At 34.8% G+C, this 26,415-nt stretch overlaps 1 protein-coding gene across 1 annotated transcript; it reads right to left on the bottom strand.

The window, feature by feature from the left end:
• Positions 1 to 1,021: 1,021 nt before the first annotated feature.
• On the bottom strand, positions 1,022 to 14,455 carry LOC129262257 (glutaredoxin-like protein C5orf63 homolog). The gene is made up of 3 exons (XM_054900346.2): positions 14,298 to 14,455; positions 4,740 to 4,796; positions 1,022 to 3,367 (listed from the first exon to the last, which is right to left on the bottom strand). Exons 1-3 carry the CDS (start codon positions 14,400 to 14,402, stop codon positions 3,203 to 3,205), a joined length of 327 nt encoding a protein of 108 aa, XP_054756321.2. The 5' UTR covers positions 14,403 to 14,455; the 3' UTR covers positions 1,022 to 3,202.
• Positions 14,456 to 26,415: the final 11,960 nt, after the last annotated feature.

The following is a 26,415-nucleotide window of genomic DNA, read 5'->3' on the forward strand; positions in this document are numbered from 1 at the left end:
GATAAAGAGTTTGTATCACCATAAGAAAAAGGAAAAAGAGAAATTTTGAGGGTATTTTATAGTCCATCAAAGGGAAAGTTGTTCACATGTGACATCACACACATCCTTGTCGCATTGCCAATAGGAGGATCTCCATAGCATTAGTGATTGCAATATTCAAATGCTCATAACTTTCTCATTATTTGTCTGATTTTTATGTCTCGACACAAGCCTACTTGCTCCAAAGGTTTCATTCCCCTACAACAAAGAGAATTTCAATCTATTCAAAATTCTAAATGATTGAGGTTCTGCTTTAGTACCCTCAGCTGCTTGCATACGACGTCACAAATCAAATAATTTAAATTCAAATAACTTTTTTATTCTCTAAAGCCCCCATCACACTTATTCTGAGTCAAGCAGAATCAGCCGGAATTAAATTTAAAATTGAAACTATTGTTCGACCACAAACTGGTCAAGTTAAAAAAAAATAAAAATACATAGAATGCATTCAGAATGCAGTAAGAATGTACTTTGAGCACCGTTCGATATTCTTTCCACTTCAAACGCACCTCAAAAATTTAGAACATGATCTAAACGTTTTGAGCGCCCACAAGACCTGGCCCAAATATTTCCGAATGCAAATATAAAACAGTCAGAATTTTTAGAATGCCCCTCGAATATCCAAGAACGCAGCACAAATTTTAAACCTGACTCCATTGAGGCTCATTTTGACTCTAGTGTGACTAGTGTATGAGTTGCCTGGAAAATTTACCTTATTAGAAGTCCAGTTGGGAGAATTCGGACCCCCTCCCATAATTTTTCTAGATTTTTTAATCTTTATTAATTCCAGCTGATTCTGCTTGATTCCTGCTCATTCCTAATAAGTGTGATGGGGGCTTAATGGATTTTTCTCAAACCTTCAGCAATATTTTTTTTTATTTCAGCTAATTTTACAATCATTTTTTGTCAGGGTGAACTTCCCCTTTAACTTACAAACAGCTTTATGAGGCAACACCCAGCTTTACAATATGAAACTAATCTATATCTGCCAACCATTCTTCATTCTTTAATACTGACAATGAGCACAAATCAAATTCAATGAAATGTATTTTTTTTTTAAATAAACACAAGAGAGTAAAAAGTATATAACATGCAATGTCATAAATTATCATTGCTATTTAGATGCAGGATATCATCATAAATGTGATCATAAGATATTATTTGGAATATTAATCATATTCACACACAAGTAAAATTTGATTATGGATAAGAATAAAAAGAAGGATATCATTCTTTATGCCAATTTTAAGAAAGAAACGTTTCACATAAAAATAATTTTCAAATTTTCATACCATGATCACCACATTTGAAAGTATTTGAATTATGTTGTAGAATAGATCTACAAACAAAAGAGTATAGCATTGCCATTTAACTTGGTTTGTTACAATCAACACTCATACTCTACATTATGTGTTCATCCTGGCTGTGCATGTTTCATGTCTAACAGTGATCTACATGTACACACTTCATTCTAATAATGTGCATGTGATATGCTAGAAATAAAATATGAAGCCATATGAGAGTATGGGTCCATTGATTATGCAAATAAATTCATATTAACAGTATTAAGCTGTGGGCTTATTTATGTTCAAACCATAGCAACAATGTTGTATTTATTACAATGACAAAGATCCATGAATTCATTCAATTTTTTATCCTTTCTTCATCTACATGCTTTATCACACATAACTAATGCATGGAATCTGCATATCATGGCATGAACTGTAAACCATGGATTCAAGAACCATCTTTTCACCAGAGTTGTGAATTTGGGCCAACATGCTTTCCTTTCTCATATATGGGTATCAAGGGGTGACACAAAGAGTTGAACTCTAAATCATGCAAAAGGGCCAAGGCACACACGTAATTCAACATGCTATTTCATAAACATGGTTAACACGCCTCCCCCGACCATTGAATTCAGTGATGCAGTACATATATATCACACATGCAACTCAGAATTTAAGTGGGATTTTAGTCAGACTTAAATCTTTGTGAAACACCACCCCATTTGAATGTCTTCCTGATATACAGACAGTCAATAATATGAAAATCTTATTTCATTTGGCAACTATAAATGTCAAGATTCATCACCTCAAACACACTAACCCTTTCAATATATCATCTGATGCCTAAAAGGCTGTTTGAACTTCGAAGTTTGACAGACACACATACTTTTTCCCACATGTTTGGTAGCAAGAACTCCAGATCACTTGGTGGAAAATCAGGCACACTATTCATGTCCGGAAGCAGCTTATGAAACCTACTAAAATCCAGTTTAGACAAACTATCCGTTCCTTGAAACTGAACATGACACTTGTTGGCTTGCTCCACAACCAGTTCAAAACCACACTCACATGCAGCAAGTTTGATGGACTTATAGACCTCTGAGACTTTCTGATGGAGCCGAGCCCTGTGATTGAAGTAGTCAACCACAATCTTGTTGTCACAGTGGACCCGGACGACGGATCCAGTCCAGTCATGACCCCAGGTTAAGATTGCCACCAGGACAGCTTTCATCTCTAAGAGTTCCATGCAGCGGTAGTTGTTGGAGAGCCATTCATCTTCCCATTGGCTGACAACCCACTTCTTGTCCCACACACAGCCAAGACCGTAGCGACCAGAAGCATCGGTGTAGATGTTCACGAGCCTTCGAGATGAGGATTGGTTGGTCAACTTTGTTTCTAATAGCTCTGGCATGTACGAGGAAGGATCTGTATTTCTCATGTCTACATCATTAACTCTCGTTATATCAACAGTTGTTTCTGAATTAGCAGACAGATCACCTGCTCTTTCACCATTCAATTTATCTGATCCAGCAGAAGCTTGGTCAGAATTAACGTGTAGGTGGTTGTTATATGGTGAAGCTCTTGAATCGGAATCATCATTGCTATTATGAAGCTTTTTGATTTCTTTATGTTGCTTTGATATGCTGGTCTTCACTCTAATAGGTGCACTATGGAAAATACTGGAGTTAGTCCTGCTCTGTATATGAGAGGCGTAGCTTTGAACAGAACCCTGTGAGAAATGTGAAAATCTATGGCAAACCTGCCGTTTGATCCAGAATCTAAGCTGTTGTGAGAACATCACTGGTGAACAGAAGATAGCTCTTTGAATTGCCATAATTGAAATTTTATACCACACAGTTTCATGGATTACTTGGTCATATGATCAATTTCTCTTCAAGTTTTTTGTGAAACAGATCTTCATCCACTCGGTGTCTCATGAGGTATTTGCCATTGAAGTGAAAGACGGGGATATCATATTGGTAAAGTCGTTTCCATTCCTCATTTCCTGGTGCTGTTATATCAACCTCTTTCAGCACGAACTGAGAATAAACAAGAGAAAGTAATTATGAAAATATTAGTAGAATAATGAAAAGCATGGAAGGTTTCCCCTTATGTTTTTCTAAGTCAAAGCATTTTTTTAGACCAGGCTAACATAAAGGTGATTAATGAAAGAACAATTGCTACTGGGCAAAATGCACTATACACCAATGGTCTCGAATCTCGATAGGCAATTTTATTTTAATCATGGTTTAGTGATTTATCACCAACCTTTGATACAGGGCCCTGATTAACAAAACAGAAGTTACATGTACATACATCTTCTATAACAGTCAAACAGATTTCTGAAGTCCAAAAAGATACAAATACAGATGGCACATGGTTACCATCTCAAAGTAAAAACTATGAAACACAAATTCACAAAATAAACATTCCTTTCATTATACAGCAATCTCACTTTGTTTGGCTCATTCATGTCAAAATATACAATGTCTTAATCTTTAACTCTTCATGTTAATTATTGAGTGGAATTATAATAATTGTGCATATAACCAGAAGGACAAAAAAAAGATGAACAATATTCATTTAATTTTCTTCAGAAGATTTCTGGTCTGGAGACCATACACAGTAGTGTATCCACAGGATAGAATGTAGTCATGATCAAGGGGTGATGTAATCTCAAGAAGGTGCTCTTGTTTACACTTTGCAGTACCCAGGATTTTTTTCATTCCCAACATTTTTTGCAAATGTATATAATGTGCAAAAAGTGATAAATAGGTTCCATTTGTTTCTTCCATGCATAAAATGAAGTAGTGTTCATATATTCAGGTTATATTTAGAGCTATTATGAAGAAAATAACAATATCATAATTTTCAATAGTTTACAAAAATACAACCAACTAAGAGTTAAACAAGTGACCAGATATCATGGTAAAAAATATAACAATTTTCTTATGAAACAATTAAAAATAGACATGTACACAATACTTGTTGACTTCTACATGAAAAAATACCATAATTACATGAAATTTGAAGAATGGTTTACAGTTTAACATGTAGATAGGATATCATTGTTCTTTTTTAGTTAATAATTTCATATTCCTAGGACTGCATTTGCTGTATATGCAAGAAAAGCCAACAAACTTAAAATTTATTTTAAAAAATCACAATGCTGAAATGAGGTTGATTTCCTGACTTTTGGTCAAACATGTGATTAAGAGTGCCCCTTATATTTTAAGAAAAGATTATCCTTTGTTGAAATTACGCTGCTGACACTGCACTGTCAGGAAAAGGCACTCACGCCTTGCTATGCAGGCAAGCCAATAATCATTTGATCTGTAAATAATACAGATTTTGGATTAGTATATTTCAAAATTTTCCAGCGAACATGATTTTTTTTTCCTTATTTCTCACCTTATTTGAGAATTTCTGTAGAACTTCCTTTGCATCATCACAAAGCGAACATTGTTCCTGAAAAAGAAAAAAAAAACATCTTATATACATGTAGGTATAGTGTCACTTTCCCCTTAAAACTCCAACTAAATACCTAGGATAAAATCCTACTTATTTTGCAGCTATGAATAGAGACTTAAACATGTAGGCCTACTCACAAAAGTATCTTTAAAAATCGAAATCATAACCTTGGTCGTAAAAATGTGACTGGGCATTGCCAGTCTACCAACAGTTAGGTCAAGGCCCCATAGGCACATAATTCATAGGCCACCATCTCCCAGCCAGGACTAAAGAAAATATTACAAGTACACTTGATCGAAATACTGCAATAAATTAACTTGCGATACACCCTCCCCCTCAATTCCTCATCACTCAATACAGGTCATCATCCCCCCCCCCCCCGCACAAGAATCTACATACACTGTAAAAATTACTGTAAACAATTTAAAAGTATGGCTGGGCATAGAAAGTCACATGCAGTTTAGTGGGCAAGGCCCTGTAGTTACACCTTTCATAGGTCACCATTCCCCTGTTAGGTATTTATCTGAGTGACACATACGTAGGCGTGGCCGTTACTACTACAATTTTAATGGGCAAAGCCCAACAAATCAACTCACATAGCATTCACTCTAGAGACAAACACTTCACAGGCCACCTTCTCCCAGCCATAATGTATGTAAACTACTGTATAGCCCATTTCACAGTTGGGAGCCAATTTTTTGTAAATTTTGTAAAAGTCTATGCAAAATTAAAACACAAACTAAAAAAAACCCTTTAAAATATCACTTTTGTCACAAAAATTACTGAATTCCACTAACTTATGATATGATTTTCATTTCATAACCTTGGAAATTTAATAATTTTTGACTTACCAGAGTGCTCACAAACTGAAATTTTGAGTATATTTGGTGAGGCCCTCTGTTGATGGAAAGTCAAATATGTAGCTCACACACTCTCTTTTCAAATTAGGAAATCATAATTTTAAGAATTCAATTCAGTTTCTGAATAAGGGCAGATGATGAATAACTTTACTAGAAACCGAGTGTAGTCACTCATCTAATCATGTCCGAGGCTATCTGTAGTGTGCCAAAAAACAAGCATACATGTATGATGGGGTGACCATAATTTGCGCAAATTGTTAAAATTATCATGAAGTTGATATGCAATAAAAATTCATACAAAGTCAACTAAAATCATTAAAGGAGAATGAAACCCTTGAAACCAGCTGAATCCATATCAAAGAGAAAAATCAAAGAAACATATTGTTGAAAGTTTGAGGAAGATTGAATGAATAATAAGAAAGTTATGAGCATTTAAATATTGAGATCACTAGTGCCATGTAGATCCTCCCATCGGCAATGCGACCAAGATCTGTGATATCACACACGTACAACTCCCTCATTACTCCAGTACTTATTTCACTTATATTCTCACTTTTATAGAGTCTATCACAAGGTGAGGTGTTCTCTTTATGAGATGACAAGTACAGAGGTTTCACAACATTATACCATTGATGAATCGTTTGTCATATGATTAGAATAAGCAAAAAGAGATGTTTTGGGGTATATTTTCAGTGTCCAAATGGGAGAGTTGTACGTGTGTGACATCACAGATCTTGGTCGCATTGCCAATGGGAGGATCTCCATAGCATTAGTGATCTCGACATTCAAATGCTCATAACTCTTTTATTGCTTGTCCTATTTTACTCAAAGTTTTGTTGATCTTATTCTTTGATTTTTCTGCTTTCACAAAAGCTAACTTGCTCCAAGAGTTTCATTCTCCTTTAATACCAAACGGAAGGCAAGATCCTCGACATAAAATCACTCAACAGAACTAAACCAACTCAGCTGAAAGTGTCATAAAAAAGTGTCATCTTTCGTTGCGCACAATTGTTTTTCAAAGCTTTGAAAAGTGAAGCAAAGGTAACATATTTGTATCAGATGGAGGTCAAAATGCCTTAGAATCGGTTGGTATTAATTTTACGTACTTGTTTGAAAACCTGTGCTTGCAAAATTACAAATTTCTTGATGCTTGTCGAGAATTTCTGACTTTATCGGAAAGGACGCAAAAGGTAACAAAATTTGCTGATGTTTTGCCAACATTTTCAAAAATGCAGATTTTAATTTATCTTTAAGAAAGTTACCATACTGCGCAATTTGTGGTCTCTTTTTCCGCATACATTCGTAATTCCGAAGCTTCGTTATTCCGAAGGTTCATATTTCCAAAGGTTCGTAATTCCGAAGACCTGTTCGTTAGTCCGAAAACGAAATGAGGTTCGTAATTCCGAAGGTTCGTTAGTCCGAAAACAAAGTGAGGTTCATAATTCCGAAGGTTCGTTAATCCGAAAAAGAAATGAGGTTCGTAATTCCGAAGGTTCGTTTGTCCGAAAACTAAATGATTAACTAACCTTATTTCGTTTTCGGACTAACGAACCTTCGGAACAATGAACCTTATTTCGTTTTCGGATAAACGAACCTTCGGAACAATGAACCTTATTTCGTTTTCGGATTAACGAACCTTCGGAACATCGAACCTTATTTTGTTTTCGGATTATCGAACCTTTGGAATAACGAACCTTCGGAATAACGCCACAAATGTTCGGATTAACGAACCCTTTTACGTTTTCGGATTAACGACCATCGAGGTATAGGCAATTTGCGTGTTTCGGAATTACAAACCTTCGGAATTACGAACCTTCGGAATTACGAAGTGTAACCTCTTTTTCTGTTGGTGATATCAATTTTTAAAGATATTTAATTGATTAGATATTGAGATATTCAACAGTGCGCAAAATAAGGCAAAGCATGAATTAAGGTCACACCACCATATATGTGAGTCACATCAGTCACACTATTCGCAGCCAAGATCATAAATTAAGGGGACATATCCCTCCTGGTCCCCCCCCCCCCCAACACTCTCCGCTCTACCATACTCAGTCACACAGCACAGGCAGGCCACACCATATCTAACCTAAATCCCCAAACAATAGTACCTCAAAACAACCCCAAAATTATAAACTAGCACATCAATGATGTGGAGCTCATCCGGCATCTCGCAACGAAATTTAACACAATTTTTATTTGAGCCCAGTTGGCACTGTAGTGAATTATATTGGTAACATAAATTGAGGATATAGAAATTAAAATTGATGAAGAAATTACATAGAAGCATTTTTTGTGATCTATGAACAAATTTCATATAAATTAAGCATAAATAGTTTTTCTTGTCAAAATTTCTAAACTCTGTGTAGAACCTTGGTGAACCTCATGTAGCTCTCACATGGAACAAAAATAATCAAAATCAATCAACAAAGAAATAAGCATTTTTGTGAGTTTTGAAAATATATGAATAAATGAGCATAATTAATGAGTTTCAAAATTCTGTGTTAAAATTTTGTATCACCACCTCGAGCTATCATATAAAGCAAACAAAATTGAAATTGATCAATATATGAAGAAGATTTTTTTTTTGTGATTTATGAATAAATTTGGCATAAATTAGCATAAATAATTTTCTAGAAAAAATTTCAAAACTTTGTGTATAAGTTTGGTGAACCTCATGCAGCTTTACCAGATGAAAGAAAAAAAATCAAAATCGGTGAACAAATAAAGAAGAGGCATTTTCTGTGATTTATGAATAAATTTCGCATCAATTATCATAAATAAGTTTCTACTGAAAATTTCAAAATTCTGTGTGGAATTTTGGTGACCCTCACGAAGTTCTACCAGATGGAAGAAAAAAAATCAAAATCGGTCAACAATTAAAGAAGAAGAATTATTTTGTGTGAATTTTTAAAAATATGCATAAATGAGCATGTTCAATGAGTTTCAAAATTCTGTGTTAAAATTTTGTATCACCACCTCGAGCTATCATATAAAGCAAACAAAATTGAAATTGATCAATATATGAAGAAGAATTTTTTTTGTGTGTGTGATTTATGAATAAATTTTGCATAAATTAGCATAAATAATTTTCTAGAAAAAATTTCAAAACTTTGTGTATAAGTTTGGTGAACCTCGTGCAGCTCTACCAGATGAAAGAAAAAAAAATCAAAATTGGTCAACAAATAAAGAAGGAGAGGCATTTTTTGTGATTTATGAATAAATTTCGCATCAATTATCATAAATAATTTTCTACTGAAAATTTCAAAATTCTGTGTGGAATTTTGGTGACCCTCATGAAGTTCTACCAGATGGAAGAAAAAAAATCAAAATCGGTCAACAATTAAAGAATTATTTTGTGTGAATTTTTAAAAATACGCATAAATTAGCATATTTAATGAGTTTCAAAATTTTGTGTAGAAGTTTTGAATCCCCCATCTTATGATATCATATAAAGCAAATATAATTGAAATCAGACTTGAAATGATGAAGGAGAAGCATTTTGAAATTCAGTCAACAAATAAAGAAAATAATTTCCTAGAAAAAATTTCAAAACTTTGTGTATAAGTTTGGTGAACCTCGTGCAGCTCTACCAGATGAAAGAAAAAAAAAATCAAAATTGGTCAACAAATAAAGAAGGAGAGGCATTTTTTGTGATTTATGAATAAATTTCGCATCAATTATCATAAATAATTTTCTACTGAAAATTTCAAAATTCTGTGTGGAATTTTGGTGACCCTCATGAAGTTCTACCAGATGGAAGAAAAAAAATCAAAATCGGTCAACAATTAAAGAATTATTTTGTGTGAATTTTTAAAAATACGCATAAATTAGCATATTTAATGAGTTTCAAAATTTTGTGTAGAAGTTTTGAATCCCCCATCTTATGATATCATATAAAGCAAATATAATTGAAATCAGACTTGAAATGATGAAGGAGAAGCATTTTGAAATTCAGTCAACAAATAAAGAAAATAATTTCCTAGAAAAAATTTCAAAACTTTGTGTATAAGTTTGGTGAACCTCGTAAAGCTCTACCAGATGGAAAAATCAACATCGGTCAACAAATAAAGAAGAAGAAGCAGTTTTTGTGAATTTTGAAAAATATGCATGAATTAATTTTGCATAAATTAGCATAAAAATTGTTCAAGTCAAAATTTCAAAATTCTGTGTAGAAGTTTGGTAAAGCTCTACCAGATGGAAGCAAAAAATTCAAAATTGGTCAACAAATAAAGAAGAAACATTTTTGTGAATTTTGAAAAATGTGCATAAATTATCATATTTAATGAGTTTCAAAATTCTGTGTACAAGTTTTGAATCCCCCACCTAGTGCTATCATATAAAGCAAACAGAATTGAAATCGGACTTGAAATGGCAAAGAAGAAGCATTTTGAAATTGTGGACGGAGAAATCATGCACCCACCTCAATTCTATTGATGTTTCTCCACACGACATATAATCATTATTTATAATCAAGTTTCGAATTTTATCTATAAATTGTATAAATCTATAAATTGTTCTTCATAACGCCATTTTGTAACATTGCTTATCGAAGCTACGTCATAACGAAGCGGTTAAAGGGTCAAGCCTATTGTATTTGTGGTGTTTACAAATGGATCGAGGGATCTACACGAGATCGGTCTGGTCAGAAACCCCTCATTTTTCATATTTATACTAACATTTTTTTTGTACCTTCATACACATTAGGCGTATGAAGGTGTATAGATAAATAAAATCCAACAAATTAACGTGATTTCTAGCTTTAAAGATGGATTTCCTAGGGAAATCCATCCGTGTTTATATGTCCCGCTTAGGCATGTATGGGGAGGGTTTCAAGGCTTTGTGATGTAAAAGTACATGTATATATGTAAAAATATTTTTAAATATATCAATACGGAGTCCTCAAGGCTATGCATCAATCATGTTCGATCAAATTAAAGATGTCGAACATCACCACCAGTTTACAAACTAATCAATATGCCTAGTTTACATCATCAACTAGCACAATTGATTGGTGTCGGCACTTGACAGGTGAATGAACTTTCCAATATTTCTTGTGTGGAGAAATCTTTGAAAACTGAAAGTAGTGATGAGACAGTCCTTAACCATGCCAGCTAACGTTAATAAAGCTTACTTGGAGGATCCCAATTTTCTGAACTAGAGTCTTTTCTGACCTGGTCCCAGGCCAGCGGCTCTAGTTCTACACTATAGTAGAGTGTTATATAGGGCCAATATTTTACTCATCTGTGTCTGTGATTTGTTGAATATTGGCCCAAACTCTTGGAATATTTCTGGTATTCCACTCTGATAGGTCATGTAGGTATAGGACAACGAAAAAAAAAAGAAACGGCATTTCTAATAAAAAGCATTACCTATAATAAATTTCCTAATTATAGCGAAAAATAAGGCTTAAATAGGTCTAGATCTTCTTCAAATGTGCGTGGAATTGCGTGTAGCATATTGGTCCATCGTGGCCTCGTAGAGCCTAGATCTAGGCTATACTGTGTGAGCTAGTGGCTAAAATTGGGCATTGCCATTTATAAGTCTGACCTAGACTGTTTGACTTTGGAGCCTCTGTGATAAGTGTGACTGAGGAGCCGTGGAAGCATGTCACATTGCATCATCATCATCATCTGCTGTAATTTTCAAAGGGCTCTGAAGCCTATCTCGAAGATGAATTTAGATTAATTTGATAATGATAGATAATCAACTTACATGTGATGTATGTAGCTGCCAGAAAATATGAGGATGTCGCTATATAATATTCAAGTTCTATATTGATCACTCAAATTATAGAAAGAAAATTTGAGGCCAACTCACCTATTGACTTTTTGGACACATGTCTACAGCACATATCTAGTGCCGTTGGCATGATTGGCATTGCCTACCCTAACTCTGAGCCATTGTAATACAAATGGTTGCATTTCATAAGTTGGGTAAAAGGGTGGCGGATGAACAAATTTTCATGCAGTGCTGTAGATAAATTGTAGCTACATCACAGCCCCATAGCCAAATTTGTTGTGTAAGGTCTCATTTTGAAGCTAGACCTATAGGCTAAATATATTACTATAAATTAGATCAATACAATGTCAGCAACAAACCCTACAGCACATTAAGTTTGAAGTTACAGGGGTGGCGGAGCAGGTGGATGCGGAAAATGATAAAATGTGATGCTTAACTCATGATTTTTGTTAATTTAAAGCATTTTTTTAGTTAAATGTCACTACTTTAACAAAATACAGTTCATTTATTGTCAAAAACAAACTTTTTGAACTATTTCATTGTCCCTATACAGTTAAATTATTAATGATCTGCCTAATTAATATACTTGATTAAGTAGGAAAAAAGTTAGCCAATGCATACATTCAACACCCCTTTTTTCCCTAATTTCTTTAAATTTCAATAAAGATTGGGTCCAATTTCACTTTTAAAGACTCTAGGCATCACTTTTTTAAGTTGATGTACATTCATTAAAAAAAAGATATAGGCATGCAGGTAAAATATGTTAAGTTAATTAACTTAAATAACAACTAAAACATACATTATTATGCCATGAATATTCTATTATGTCATAATATGTACATGTACATGCTGTCAGTCTCATATTTCTAGTCAGTTTAAATGCAAAGAACAACTAAATTTTATTCAAATTTGACAACTTCGAAAATATTCGTGAATTAGCTACATGTGCATTTGCGAGGTCTGCATGACGTCACAGTCACGTGATTTCCCTCACAACGCGATCGGCCATTTTGGCAAAGGTGCAAACAAAGGGGGCGAGCGTATGGTAGTGGATCGTATTACCGAACACTTTTCATGAATTCAATCATATCAAACACATTATTCTCATAAAATTTACCAAACTTTCACCATAAATACACAATTACATGTACCTACAAAATACAAATATGTAAAAATTTTGCCGAAATCGTTTTTCCTTTTTACGATATTAGCTTCCAATCAGACCCCTCTTCGCATGTGAAATATTTTGGTCACTTGAAAAAGGTATCGTATTACCAAACGTGTTTTCTATGGGAAAAGTTGAGAAAACAACAAAATCACTGATGAGCTATTTTGACCTTATTTTATTATTTTTAGAATATTAAGACTTTGAAAATGTGTTTTGACCATTTTTTCATCATCTTTCTATTCAAGTTTCCTTTGGAAGGATGTTGCAAAGTTTTGAGCGTATGAAATTAATTTCTGACACGTACGATGCGCGTTTGATATTACGAGGCCGGTCGGTAATACAATCACTCACTGTGTTGGCTGTGCAGTTTCCTCGACGTTTTTGAAACTCGTTGAGTTGAACTGTTTCTCCATTATATTTTCATCGCGTTTTGTACTTCATTTTGATTTTAATTGCTGAACAATGGTGAAAATATGTTGTGTGTACGGGTGTTCCAAGAACAAGGCAAGATGGCCAGCTTTATCCTTTTACATGTTGCCCAGCCGAGTCACAGAGCCAGCGAGACGCCAAGACACTGCTAATTTCTGGTTATATATCCGCAATGAATCACCAGGTAGGCCATCAGAATAATCATATGCCATATTTGATTAATAAAAACTATACTTCTTTAAAAAAATTATTCGAAAAGTAATCATATTAAACGCGTAGAAAGGGTAATGAAAATTAGGTGTTTACACTCTACACTATACCTATGCGCGCCCGGCTTGTACGGCGAGTCTTCCAGCTTTGTTTGCACCTTCGCGATCGGTTGCTAACTTGCTATGCGGAAGTTGCTTTCGCAATGAAAATCCCCAGATATCCGACCTCGAGAATATTAGTTCCAATCTTTAAACCTAGATCTAGGCCCTATCTAATTAGTAAATTTTAGCAAAAAATTGTTAATTATTTAATTTGTAAACTTCATTTATACTATTTTAAAGTCTTGTATCATTGCAAAAAAAAAGTTTTTTCTATTCATGGTGTAGTGAATATGCAAGGCATTTAAGCCAAGGGTGAAAGTCACTTTTTTGGAAAAAATTGCAAACTTAAAGTTAAACATCGTTAAAATCAGATGTAATTTATGCATGCAATAACAGAATACCATTTTTTTTTGTTATGTTATGGGACTTATGCCTAACGTTAGATGTAAGCATTGATATTCAAATAATACAACTGCAAAATACTAGGGTGAATGTAGCATTAATTTTTTACACCATTTTATGTGCAGAAGGTTCAATTTGAATTTTGAGAAAAACCCATTTGAAAAATTGAAACTCCAAATTTTGACGTCAATGTCAATGACCATGATGACAGTGTATTTAATATTTAGATATAAATTAGTCATTTTTAAGAAAAAAATTAAGCTATTTTAGGATAAAATCCTCCTTCATTATTTGAAGAATGGTAATACCTATAACATATAAAAAAAAAATAACGTTTTTGACCATCTTTACCATGTTCGCGAAATGACATGACATGCGACCAAATATTAGTGCTACACTATGACTTAACACGGCGAATTAGCTCGTGTGCAATTCGAATTAAAGGTAACGCGGAAGCGTGATTCCTCTATGCCTCTTGCGTGCTTAAGTCTCGCATGCGCCTAGGCCTGTACTTAACTCTAAAGATGCTCGCAATTTCTTCTAAGATAATTGTAGCTAAAACAACAAACGCCAAGAATGAAAATACCTTTGTATACAAAGTAAGCACAGGTAGATTATCACTAAATCTTCTTCTAAAATGTGGTACAACCATAGAACCAGGTCTAACCACGTTTTTCCACAGAGAATGCATACCGTTTCGCGTCGACCGTCGTCGTTTCAGGAGGGCATTTGTACCAACTAACGTAGAGGGCAGCAATCATGTGAATTTGATCCGTGAATTTTCCGAATTTTCCAGGAGCAGGACCAGGTAAGAATAAACTTTAGTTTTTACCAACCATTCGCATTCCCAAATTCCGGCCTTTTGATAACATTTGCATGACTTTGGATATCGTACGTATTTTTTCCAAAAGGAAACATTGTGAAGTCAGGCACCTCGGCCTCTCTGGCCCTGCTGCTTCGACTACGTTTTGAAACAGGTGAACGGCGAAGTGAGAAATTTTTCCGCCGAAAGTATGGGGCAAACATTGCTCGCGTTCCGTACCTCCAAGCTCCGGGCACGGCAGTTTGGGTTTTGCATGAAAGGGTCTTTCGAAAGTTTCGTACCAGGGCAGGGGCCTGTTGCATGCAAGGGTCTTTGGTAGAATACTAGAACTGCTCTACGTAAAAGAACGAGATGTCGTTTAACTGAATAAGTGCTACGGTTACTGCGGCAGCCCGAACACGTACTGAAAAAAAAGTGAAAGACGTCGTGTCGAGGTCCCCGGGGCAACGGCTACGTTAGCTATATATTACCCCAAAATTAAGATAATAAATATTGGCGAATGATACATCAAATGAAAGGTCTTTGCATTAGAAATGCAAAAAAAAATTAAGAAAATTCAGCCATTCGTTAAGGAGTTATGGGTAATTAAAGATATTCTGCCGCATATTTGTAATGCCTCAAAATTTTTGCGATAAACATTTCATGTTTGAAAATTGTTCCACGTCATTCCAAGAATATTTTCCCCCAAGGCCAAGTCTTGCGCAACTTTTGAGTCCAAAATTATGGTGCTCGGGTATGTGGTTTTAAAATTACGCAACATTTAGTAGTAGTACCGTAGTACATGTCAGCCCCAAAATGCTAAAATATGTGATATAATTTTCAAAAGCGAAAAAATATGTAAGAAAACGTCTCTGATATCAGTTGTTTGTTTTTTTAAATTGATAACTTTACTTTGGATAACTTTCTCTTCTCTTTTAGAGTGGTATTTGAATTTAAGTTTGCTTTTATCATTTAATGGATATTTATGCCACATAAACTTTCACAACTGCAAGAATGACTGATCTTTTTCTTGCAATTTTCTTTTACTGACATTGCTATTGTTTAAAGCATTTAACCGCCCATGCATGACTGTTAACATGAAAATGTCATGTCATACTGGAAGAGGAATATTGTCTGGTTATGTTGACATACAATAATTTGCCTTTAATCAAATATCTATATGAAATATTTTAAGTTTTCTAAGTGTCCAAGAACTTTTTTTGCCGAGTGTACATGTAAATATATATATTCAGTGGAGTTTAGCTCTACAATCAAGTAGTTGATGTCATTTTTCTACAATCTTTTAAATTTTTGTTGCCATATCATGATCTTTTGCAGAGAAATGGGGGAGCATATTCATGCTAATTTATTCATGAGATTACTCATTTGCATGTTGCACTGTACATGTACCTCCATGACTCCAGCAATGCTGAATGTGGATATGCTGTGTATGCATGTGTCATGTGATCATGAGAGTGGCTGACTGATGCAAGTACAAAGACAAGTGGGGAGATTCAGGCTTTATGCGTGAGGAGGGGAGAGAGCGGGGGGGGGGGGCGAAGCAAAATATGAAATATGATGGTTTTGTGTATGTTGTGTGTACCTCGTTGTTATTATGTTATGCTTATGCTCTATTATTTTTTTTTCTTATGTTTCTTTGTTTTTTTATGATGATCCTTCAATGTCGGGATTTTATATCAATAAACTTAATTTGAAAAATTTGAATTTGTATGACTGTGTATTACAAGCTCTGTAAGTTTTTTTGTTCAAAGGCTGCAGTAGAGGTGGGTCCAGGATATACCTGCATGAAGGAGGGGGGAGGAGTAAAAAAAAACGGACCCCCCTAAATTTTCTGATAACCCTTTTTTTCCCCTTGTCAATTTTTTCCCTGGGTTCCCCCTAGATGGGGCCCCCCCTAAAATTTTGGTTGAATACCCTTTTTTTTTTTCAGGTGGACCCCCAAAAATATATTTTTTGGCTTGCCGCCACCAATAAAAGGGGGAGGGTACACGTGTAAAAGCAGCATTTTACATTAATTTTTTTCTATAATGGCTCTCAAGGGGGTGGGTAGGATGTGCCCCCCCCCCCTTTGGATCCTCCACTGGTCATGTACAGGGCATGCATTTAAATTGGGGGTGCCCGGGGGGAGGGGTGTAACTAACCTCTGGTGTCAAGGGGGCACAGCCAGCCCATGCCCCCCCCCCTCTCGAGAGGCACAATTACAATTTAAATGCTGTGAAAACTTTGTCTTCCGCTTGGCGACAGCACGCAAACTGCGCGGCTTGCGTGCTGTCGCCAAGGGGAAGACAAAGAAATCAAGATGGCGTCGTAAACACGGCCGTAAGCTCTTCCCATCTTTTCATAACATTTTTCTCGATTTTTTAATGAATTCTTCTTTAAAAATGAAATCGATATCGCAGAAATGTCGGAAATGAAGTTGAACCCCATGTACATGATTTAGGGCTAGATCTTTTAGAGGGAAAGTAGAAATCTCGGGGGCGAAAGTTTCAGGTTTTGTGGCCGTACGTGCATGATTATGCCTTAGTGTCCCAGGCTTCATGGGGAGTAAGCCTACGTAGAGTAGATGACTTTTACTCCCCAGAAGCCTCCAGGCTATGTATGAGTGACAAGATTGTCTCTGTAAAATGGATTATTATGGACCTCAAATTACATGATGTAAGTTTTAAATGTAATAATATCATAAATGATAAAATGTGTTTCCCTTACATACCATTTTTATTAAAAAAAAACTTTTTTAGAAAATGAACTTATTGATCTCGCCAATTTAACACGGTGACAGATACGACAGTGTCGTAATCTCGAACCGGCTGTGATAGCTACCTACGGTTACGTAACTTAGGCAAAGCCAAGATTTTCTTTGCACACCGCCCGCCACCGTCGGCATAATTCAGATATTATTGAGAGAAAATGCGTTTACGGCAAGCCACCCTGACATATCACCTTTACTTTTTTAGCCTTGGCTTTAGGCCTAAAATCAGATAGATCTACATGTATCTTCTTTTTTTTTGTCTTTCATTTCAATTGCACGCTGATGCAGTATCTGTGATAGCACCAACATGACCAAGTTGTTTTTTGTTTGGGGGCTGGCATCACTTTCAGTCGTCGAATTGCCCGGCAAGACGGCCCAAAACTAATCTAGATCTAGGCCCAAAAATTCTTTTTTATGTTTCCGTTTATTTTTCTCCCACCTCTAATTCCATTTTTTTAACCAACTTAAAATATCGAAATGGGTTTTCACTTCACTGACTGGCATGACTGGCCACTCACACGTATTGCGAGGTTAGTATACATGAACCGCGTTTGGCAGTGGATTTCTAACTAACTAGTGGGTCGCGCGTGCTGCGATCTAACTTCTGGTGTCCACAACACACAACTTCAATGTCTTGATTTTTCTGTGCGCAGCGGCATGTGGTGAACCCTTGAGTGTGACTGGCATGCTTTGACTTGTCACTAGTTAAAGGTTATGAAAACGCACTTACAGAAAAGGAAATTTATGTATGGTAAAGACAACATGTGTTTATAAGTTCAGCAAGAATAAAAAAGAGATGTTACTAAATACGCTAAATCATTTTTTTTTTTTCCTTTGCTTTCTTGTGAACGTTGGGGTTTTTTATGGCCTATAAAACTGTTAAACATTTTAAACGAATAGGAAGATATATTTTGTAATATACAGTGCGTATCCAAAAAAAGTTTACACTTATAAAAAATCCTGTAAAATTATATATTTGTAATATCCTGAAGATTTTTCCAAATTTTAACATTGGTACAGATCCATTTAAGCAAATGTCGATATAAATGTCAAAAAATATTTCCGCTTGAGTGAGCACCACTTGCTTTTGAAAAGTTAGTGAAAAATGATTTGCGCAGAACTTTGAAATAGTTATGCGAATAAAAGTAGACCTTAACCATGAAGAACATGTAGAATTTAGCTAGTAAATTGATTTAAAGATATATTTTACCTTTTTTAACTTGTTTCCTTGCCCAAAACACTTTGAAAAGTGCATTGCGCCCCGCCCCACTCCCCCAGACACCGAGGCCATCGCGACGATATTTGCTTTACACTGACCTGTGATTTACATGAAATGGCTTAGGCTTGATTTTCATTTTGTTGATCATTCTCAAGCTTGGGAAAAGTGTGGAGAAACAAGTATTAAATGAAAAATGAAATGTAAACCCACTTTAAATGATAAAAACTTAGTGAAAAAATGCTGGAGATGTCTGATATAAACTTTTGTTCAGATTCAGTTATGTCCTCAGATCCAGCTGGCACAAAAAGGGTAAAGGTTGTACTTACTAAGTGTTGAAATTTCAATTTGGGTGGCGAAATTGTTACAAAATGCTTGAATGTATCCGTTTTATTTCAATTGACTAAAAGTGCAAGGGAAATGTATGAGAAATGTTTCGCAGGGTAAGTATGATTTCGCCCTTTCCCCTTGACACAGCGTGAAAACAAGCATATCTGCGCAAACAGATTTCTGTGAGCTTTACAAAAATGGACAGTGCTCACTCAAGTGTAACATTCTGTCGAAACTTATACTTTCATTGGATAGATGAGACCCAAAGCCAAGATTATATGTGAAAAAATTACCCACATGTTGTATATTTTTTAATTCCCAGGGCTTTTTGAAAGTGTAAACATTTTTTTGATAGGCACTGTTTAACAAGTACATGTATAAACATATTATAAAAAATACTAGGCCTATTTGGAAAAAATTAGTGATGTCTTTTCTAAATTCGAATAACTAAATAGCTGCATGTACATGTAATATCCTGAAATCCACCTCAACTTGAACTTTGTATTTTTTTGCAGTATATGATGCAGATTATTTCCATTTTGTTTGCTTATTCTTGTTTTAATGACGTACATGTAGGTACAGGCTTTCCATCCAAAGACATTGGAATAATTATTATGAGCACCCCAAAAATACTCAAAATTCAAATTATTGATTCGACCTAATTACAGCTTCATCTTGCCCTTCCCGCATTGAAAAAAAATTTAGTTGATATGTAATAAAAATCCCCCCTTTTTTTTATAATAAAACAGGGGCAAATGTGGAAATAGTTTTAATCATTGAAAATTGTTGGATTGGTGTTAAGGTGATGAATGAAAAAAAAACGCGGTAACAAAACTTGATTAAATGAATACCTGACAATTAAAATAAATAAATTTGCATTTTCACACGCAGCCTTACATATTTTCCTTTTTAGTCTTATAGTAACAGTCAGACACATTGATGTTGTTTACTCCATTCAAACACTTTTTTAAAGCATAATTTGAAAAATTATCATTTGAAATTAACATTCAATAAAATTCAGAATATTGAAATAATATAATGTTGAAATTACTTTAAATCAAATTTTTATTTTTCGGACAAGGGTCTCTTTCGTTGAAATATCAATGAAAGGTGTCCTTAAAAGGGCACCGTGTTCTAGATAACTGGGCGTTGTGGCGTGCGCCTGTAATCCAAGCTATGTGGGGAAGTTACAAATTGATGCAGAGGTTTGAGCCCTGGTCACGTCTTTCGGATGGTGACGTTAAAGGTCGGTCCCAGACGTATATAATCATATCTGATTGATACACGTCTGACAAAACTCAAATACACACACTCACAAAGAAAATAATGGCAATTTCTATTTTATCCAGTTATGTTTGTGAATCTTTTAAGCTGTTTCCCCTTTTACCTAAAATAAACGCCATACATGTACATCAATTCTACAACTGTAATAAATAACAAATTATTTGATCTCCATTTATTTAAATTATGAAAAGTATTCCGTTAAAAAAGGTTCAGGTGACGATGAAGACTAAATATTTTGCCTATATCAAACGATGTCGCGGACTTGGAAGACAAATGCTTTCGTGAAATGGAAAGCGCTAATTTGTCGCCAATCTTCCTATCTCGGAAGAATGGTCCTTGGACGTTCCTACGTATTGCTCATCTCGTCATGAAACAGGCCTCAGGTCATTTTCTATTATACTCGTATACTGGACCATATTTCTGTGGTCACATTGCAAAATAAGATTTTCTTCTGTTGCTCTGAAGATAAAAGGGATGTGTTTATTTTCAATTTATGATGATCAATTTTAAGCCTATTTTATGATATATCTATTTCAATTTGTGCTTGTTTAACAGTAACACATAGACAGCTGAGGATATGTGTTGAATAACTATAAAAATGAATGAAAATAAAACTATTCAGCATTGTTTTTTAAATACAATGTGAGAGACAAACTCTCATTATTTCGGAGAAAGATGGCGCCCTACTAAATCAAACTGTATTATTTCACATCGTGGAAAATTTCTGTAATATCATTTAAAAATGAGTGGAAAGAAAAGACAGATGGACAAAAGGGACGTTTCACCAAGGATTTCCCAATACTTCACCCCTTCTGGCTCAATTTCAGACAGAACAGAGATGGACATTGATGAAAACTCGGATATTCTACTTGAAAATCTCACTCAGCAGTCAGTGCTTAATACTGGAATCAGCGAAGTAGGCCAGGACTCGCAGGAGTCGCACCCGGAAGCTGCCGGGGGAAAGGAGAGGGAAAAAGACGAAGACGAACCGCGGGCGGAGAAGAAGCGGAAGATCAATGGAGATGAAAAGGTGCAGGCAAGTACTACCACTGAAGATTTACTAGCAAGGCTTCTTGACAGAATGGATCAAATGAACTCAAAGTTCAATGACATTGTGGCCAGATTAGACTTATCACTTGCTCAGATTGATAATAATAAGAGAGAGATAGAAGAAGTGAAGGAAAAGCAAGAAGGGATTGAGTTTGACATTGATTCAATCAAAGAGAAATTGCACGCACAAGAAAAGGAGAATGAGAAGTTATGCGAACGTCTGACTGACCTATCCGCCAGGGGAATGAGAAACACACTTGTGTTCCAAGGCTTTCCAGAGGGTGCTGAGAACAAGAATTGTGAAAATTTGATCCAGTCATTTGCCAAGTCGCATTTGCAGATTGAAGCTGAAGTAATCATCGAAAGGGCACATCGCAGCGGAAGCACCTCATCACCTCGACCAAGGCCGATTATTGCAGCTTTTAATCGGTACACGACCAAAAACATGATCCTGGTAAATGCACGTCGCTTCTTGAAGGAGAAACCCTTTGAGCATAATGGAAAGCATCCTATTTACGTGGATGAAATGTTGCCCAAGGAAATTCGTGAACAACGGAAGAAGCTGATTCACATCAAGAAGAAGCTGAAAGAGGAAAATACAAGGAGAGTGGTGTACTTCAAGTATCCTGCTCGCATCTTCTACAAAGAAGGAAAAGACGGGAAGGAGAGAGAATACAAGATGAAATAACGTCAAAGGAAAGAAAATTTTATCATTCCACATCGAAATGCCGGAAACATAAAAAAAAAAAAAAAAAAAAAAAAAAAAAGCACACAAAAACCTGAATAATGTTATAGAGTTGGACTTACCTTGTCTTCTTAAAAACAATAAGAAAAGTGAAAAGGAATACTTAGAATTAAGATAATGACAAGAGCTTAAACTTTTGTGTTTTTTAAAACTATTTTTCATGAACTGTTTCCAAGAGTGAACTTTTGTAGGTGAATATGTGGAAAACCACTCAAAGGAGAAAAGGAAAGACCACGATGTAGAGCGCCACCTTGATCTCCCTAAGGCATACAGAAGAAATAGCCTTTGGTATGATTTGTTTTTTGTGTTTTTTGTTTGCTGAACCTGATTGTTTAATATATGTTGAACCTGATCATATGATGGTGGTACTTTTAAGAAATTCATATCTCAATTATGGATTTGAAGCTGATGACACATAATGTGAACGGATTGGGGGACTTTAAAGCAAGGAAACGTTATTTTAATTATATGCTTAAACAGAACAAAGATATTATCCTTTTACAGGAAACTCATTCTGTAGAAAAGGAAGAATCATTATGGAGAAATCAAGTTAGAGCTGATATTATTTTCAGTCATGGAACTTCTAAGAGCAGAGGAGTATGCATTATATTAAGAAAGACACCTGATTTTAAAGTGTTAGACTCCATTAAAGATATAATGGGACGATTTTTATTGGTAAAAGTTGAAATTCAGAAGAAAGTTTATGTGATTTGTAACATATATGCACCAAATAATGAGATGGATCAGGTTGAGTTTTTTAAGAAGGTAGAATTGACCATACAAGATAATGTTGAAAATGGGGAAATTCTTATAATTGGTGGGGACTTTAATTTAATTCAAAACCTTGATCTGGACAGGGCAGGTGGCTCAATGAAAAGTATTTGGAAGCACTCTGTGAATCTTATAGAAAGTATGAAAATTTATTTTGGTTTGGCTGATGTATGGAGAATCAGAAACCCTTGCAAAAAAGGATTTACTTGGAGAAGGTATAACCCAATGGTGCAATCTAGATTGGATTTTTGGTTAATCCATGAATCATTACAGAATACAATTAGTGAAAATGATATTATACCGTGTGTTTTGTCTGATCATGATCATGTTAGTTTACACATGAAAATTGGGACAAAAAAGTTTGGTCCGTCCTACTGGAAATTTAACAATAGTCTATTGAATGATATGGAGTATGTTAATGCTTTAACTAATAAATACTCAAAATGGATTGATGAGTTTACAGATAGTAATGACAAAGGAGGACTATGGGACTGGTTAAAGTTTAAAATTAGAGAATTTACTGTACCATTTTCTAAGAAGAAGAAATGTGAAAGGGAAGAGAAAAGAAAGGATTTTGAAAAAGAATTGAAGAAAATAGATGACATGATGGCAGCAGAAGATATAGATGAAGAATTAATGAAAAAGAAAAGGGAGATAGAACAGGAGTTGTTTAAAATATATGACTATTTTGCAGATGGGGCAATCTTGAGGTCAAGGTGTACATGGTACGAGAAAGGGGAAAAGAGTACTAAATATTTTTTGTCATTGGAAAAAGGTCAAGCAGCAAACTCTAATATTGATGTTTTAATTTCAGATGTGGGACGTATTGATAAACAGTATGAAATACAGGATTTCATTAAGAATTCATATAAAACTTTGTTTGAGAACAAAGATAAGGTTGAAGATGAGGTGAGTAGAGAGTACATAAGTCAGAGTAACATCAAGCAACTCACAGATGAAGAAAGAAATTCGTGTGAAGGAAACATCACTTGCTCTGAAGCTAGGGCAGAATTGTTAAAAATGGCTAGAAATAAAACACCTGGGAACGATGGGTTAACTGTGGAGTTTTATGAGAGGTTTTGGCCTTTGATATCAAAAGAAGTTATTGATTCTTTCAATTTTGCATATGAAAATAGTGCAATGTCTGTGTCACAAAGACAAGGTACAATTAAACTCATCCCTAAGCCTGATAAAGATAAACACACACTGAGCAATTGGCGTCCCATAACTCTTTTAAACGTAGATGTTAAAATACTTTCTAAATGCTTGGCGAAGAGAGTTGCTAAGGTGATAGGAAAGTTAGTAGATAGTCAACAAACTGCCTTTATTAAAGGCAGATACATAGGGGAAGGAATAAGGTTAATATCAGACCTTTTACAATATACTGAGGAGGAGAATTTGAGAGGTATTATGCTAGCCCTTGATCTGACAAAAGCATTTGATTCAATAAGCCACAGGTTCATGCTAAATTGTTTAGAAGTGTTCAATTTTGGACCATTTTTCATACAATGGGTTAGAACATTGCACACTAATATAAGTAGTTGTGTTTTGGTGAATGGATTTACCACTGGCTATTTTCCAGTGTCTAGAGGAGTCAGACAAGGTGATCCTCTTGCTCCTTTACTGTTTATACTGAGCTTGGAAGTTGTTCTTACAAGACTTAATAATAATGATAATATTCAGGCTTTTGAACTTAGTGGAAAACAAATAAAGTATACAGCATATGCTGACGACATAACTTGCTTTTGTAGGAATGTTCAATCAATGAAGATGGTTTTCAAAGTTTTTGAAGAATTCTCAATCATATCAGGTCTTTATTTGAATAAAACAAAAACGGAAGGAATTTGGATTGGGAAAGATAGGCACAATGGAGAAAAAACAAATGATATACATTGGGCAGACAAAAGCATAAGAGTTTTAGGCATTTATTTCTCATATGATCAGGAAATAGTCAGGAAACTGAACTTTGATAAGAGACTGGATGAAATAAAATGTACTTTCTTAAGATGGAAGAATCGGGGATTAACTTTATTAGGGAAAGTTCAACTATTGAAAACATTTGTCATGTCTAAGATTATGTATATAGTTTCCAATATTGTAATACCCGATGATTTTGTTAAGGAGGTTGAAAAGTTGATGTTTCAGTTTATGTGGAAAGGCCCAGATAAGATATCACGGGCAACAATGATTGCAGATTATACCGAAGGTGGTCTGAAATTCCCGAAACTAAAATGCATGATAGAGACACAGCTGGTTAAGTGGATTCAGAGATACTATACAGAATCAGATCATCATTGGAAATTGTTCTTTGACCATTATTGTAAACGATTTGGTGGAAAATTGATTTTTATGAGTAATTATTTTGTGAGCCAGTTGAACTCTCTTGGAATTCCCTTATTTTATCATAACTTGCTGTTAGCATGGTCCAAGACAAAGGAGTATAATCAATTTGTTGATGATCAAGGAACCCAAGCAAGTGTACTTAGTCAAATTGTTTGGAATAATCAATATATTCTTATTGATAATAAATCAGTATACTGTAAGGCCTTTCATGAGGCAGGTCTATGTTATGTACATCAACTTTTTGATCTACATGGAAACATAATGCAATTTAATTTTTGGAAAGCAAGAGGAGTACCACATAAATATTACATGATATATTTGGCAATAGTATCACTAGTCAGGAAGAAATGGGGAAGTTCATTTAATCAATTGTTGATACAAATGTTCTTGGAGAAAATAGATTATGAACATGATCAGTCCGTCCTTTTGACAGGAGAAATTCAAAAACTAAAAACTAGAAATATTTATGTTGATTTAGTGAGTAAATTAACACATAGACCTGTCTGTGAGCCCCTATTTTCCACTAAATATGGGATAGAGGAGGAAGAATGGCCACAAATGTATTTACTCCCATTTAAATGCACAATAGAAGTTAAAATGAGAGTCTTCCAGTTTAAAATTTTGCATAATATTCTCTACACCAATGAGAGATTATTTAAAATGAAGCAAGTTGAGACAGAACTTTGCACATTGTGCAAGACCTCTGTTGAAACTCCTTTACATCTTTTTTATGAATGTAAGGTTGCTGAAGATTTAAGACATGCTTTTGTTGATAAAATTGGTCTGAAGCTATCTGTCAGATATGAGGATCTATCTAGGAAAAGAATGATGTTTGGCTTCATAAAGGATTGGAAGGGACCACATAAAATATTACTGAATCACTTAATTATCTTATTGAAGAGATACATTTATATTCAGAAATGCAGGAATTTAGTAGTAAGTTTTATAGGTTTTGAAGCATTCATTTGCAAAATCAGACATATAGAATTGGTAATTGCTAAGCAAAAGCACAAAGAAAACATGCACTATAGAAAATGGTCCCCTATTGAGAATTTATTTTAATTATCCATAATTATATTTTGATGAAACAATCCAAACCACCAGGGACTCATTTTTTAGCTTTTGCATCAGGTCTGTTTGTTTGTTGTTTTGTTTTGGTTTTGTTTTGGTAATTGTTACAGTGATTCCTATTTAATTATTGTTCTTTTAATGTTATACAATTATGTAATTCATGTATGATTGTTGTTTTTGTAATGTTACGAAAAAATCTTGAAAATCAATAAAATTTGGAAAAAAAAATAAATAACAAATAAAAAACTCTCATTATTTCATATTCAGCCCTCTGTGCCCATTTAACCCGTTATAAAGTATTCCAAAAATCTTTCCTTCAAGG

Source organism: Lytechinus pictus, chromosome 5 (genome assembly GCF_037042905.1).
Source record: "Lytechinus pictus isolate F3 Inbred chromosome 5, Lp3.0, whole genome shotgun sequence".
In the NCBI taxonomy this organism is placed as follows: domain Eukaryota; kingdom Metazoa; phylum Echinodermata; class Echinoidea; order Temnopleuroida; family Toxopneustidae; genus Lytechinus; species Lytechinus pictus.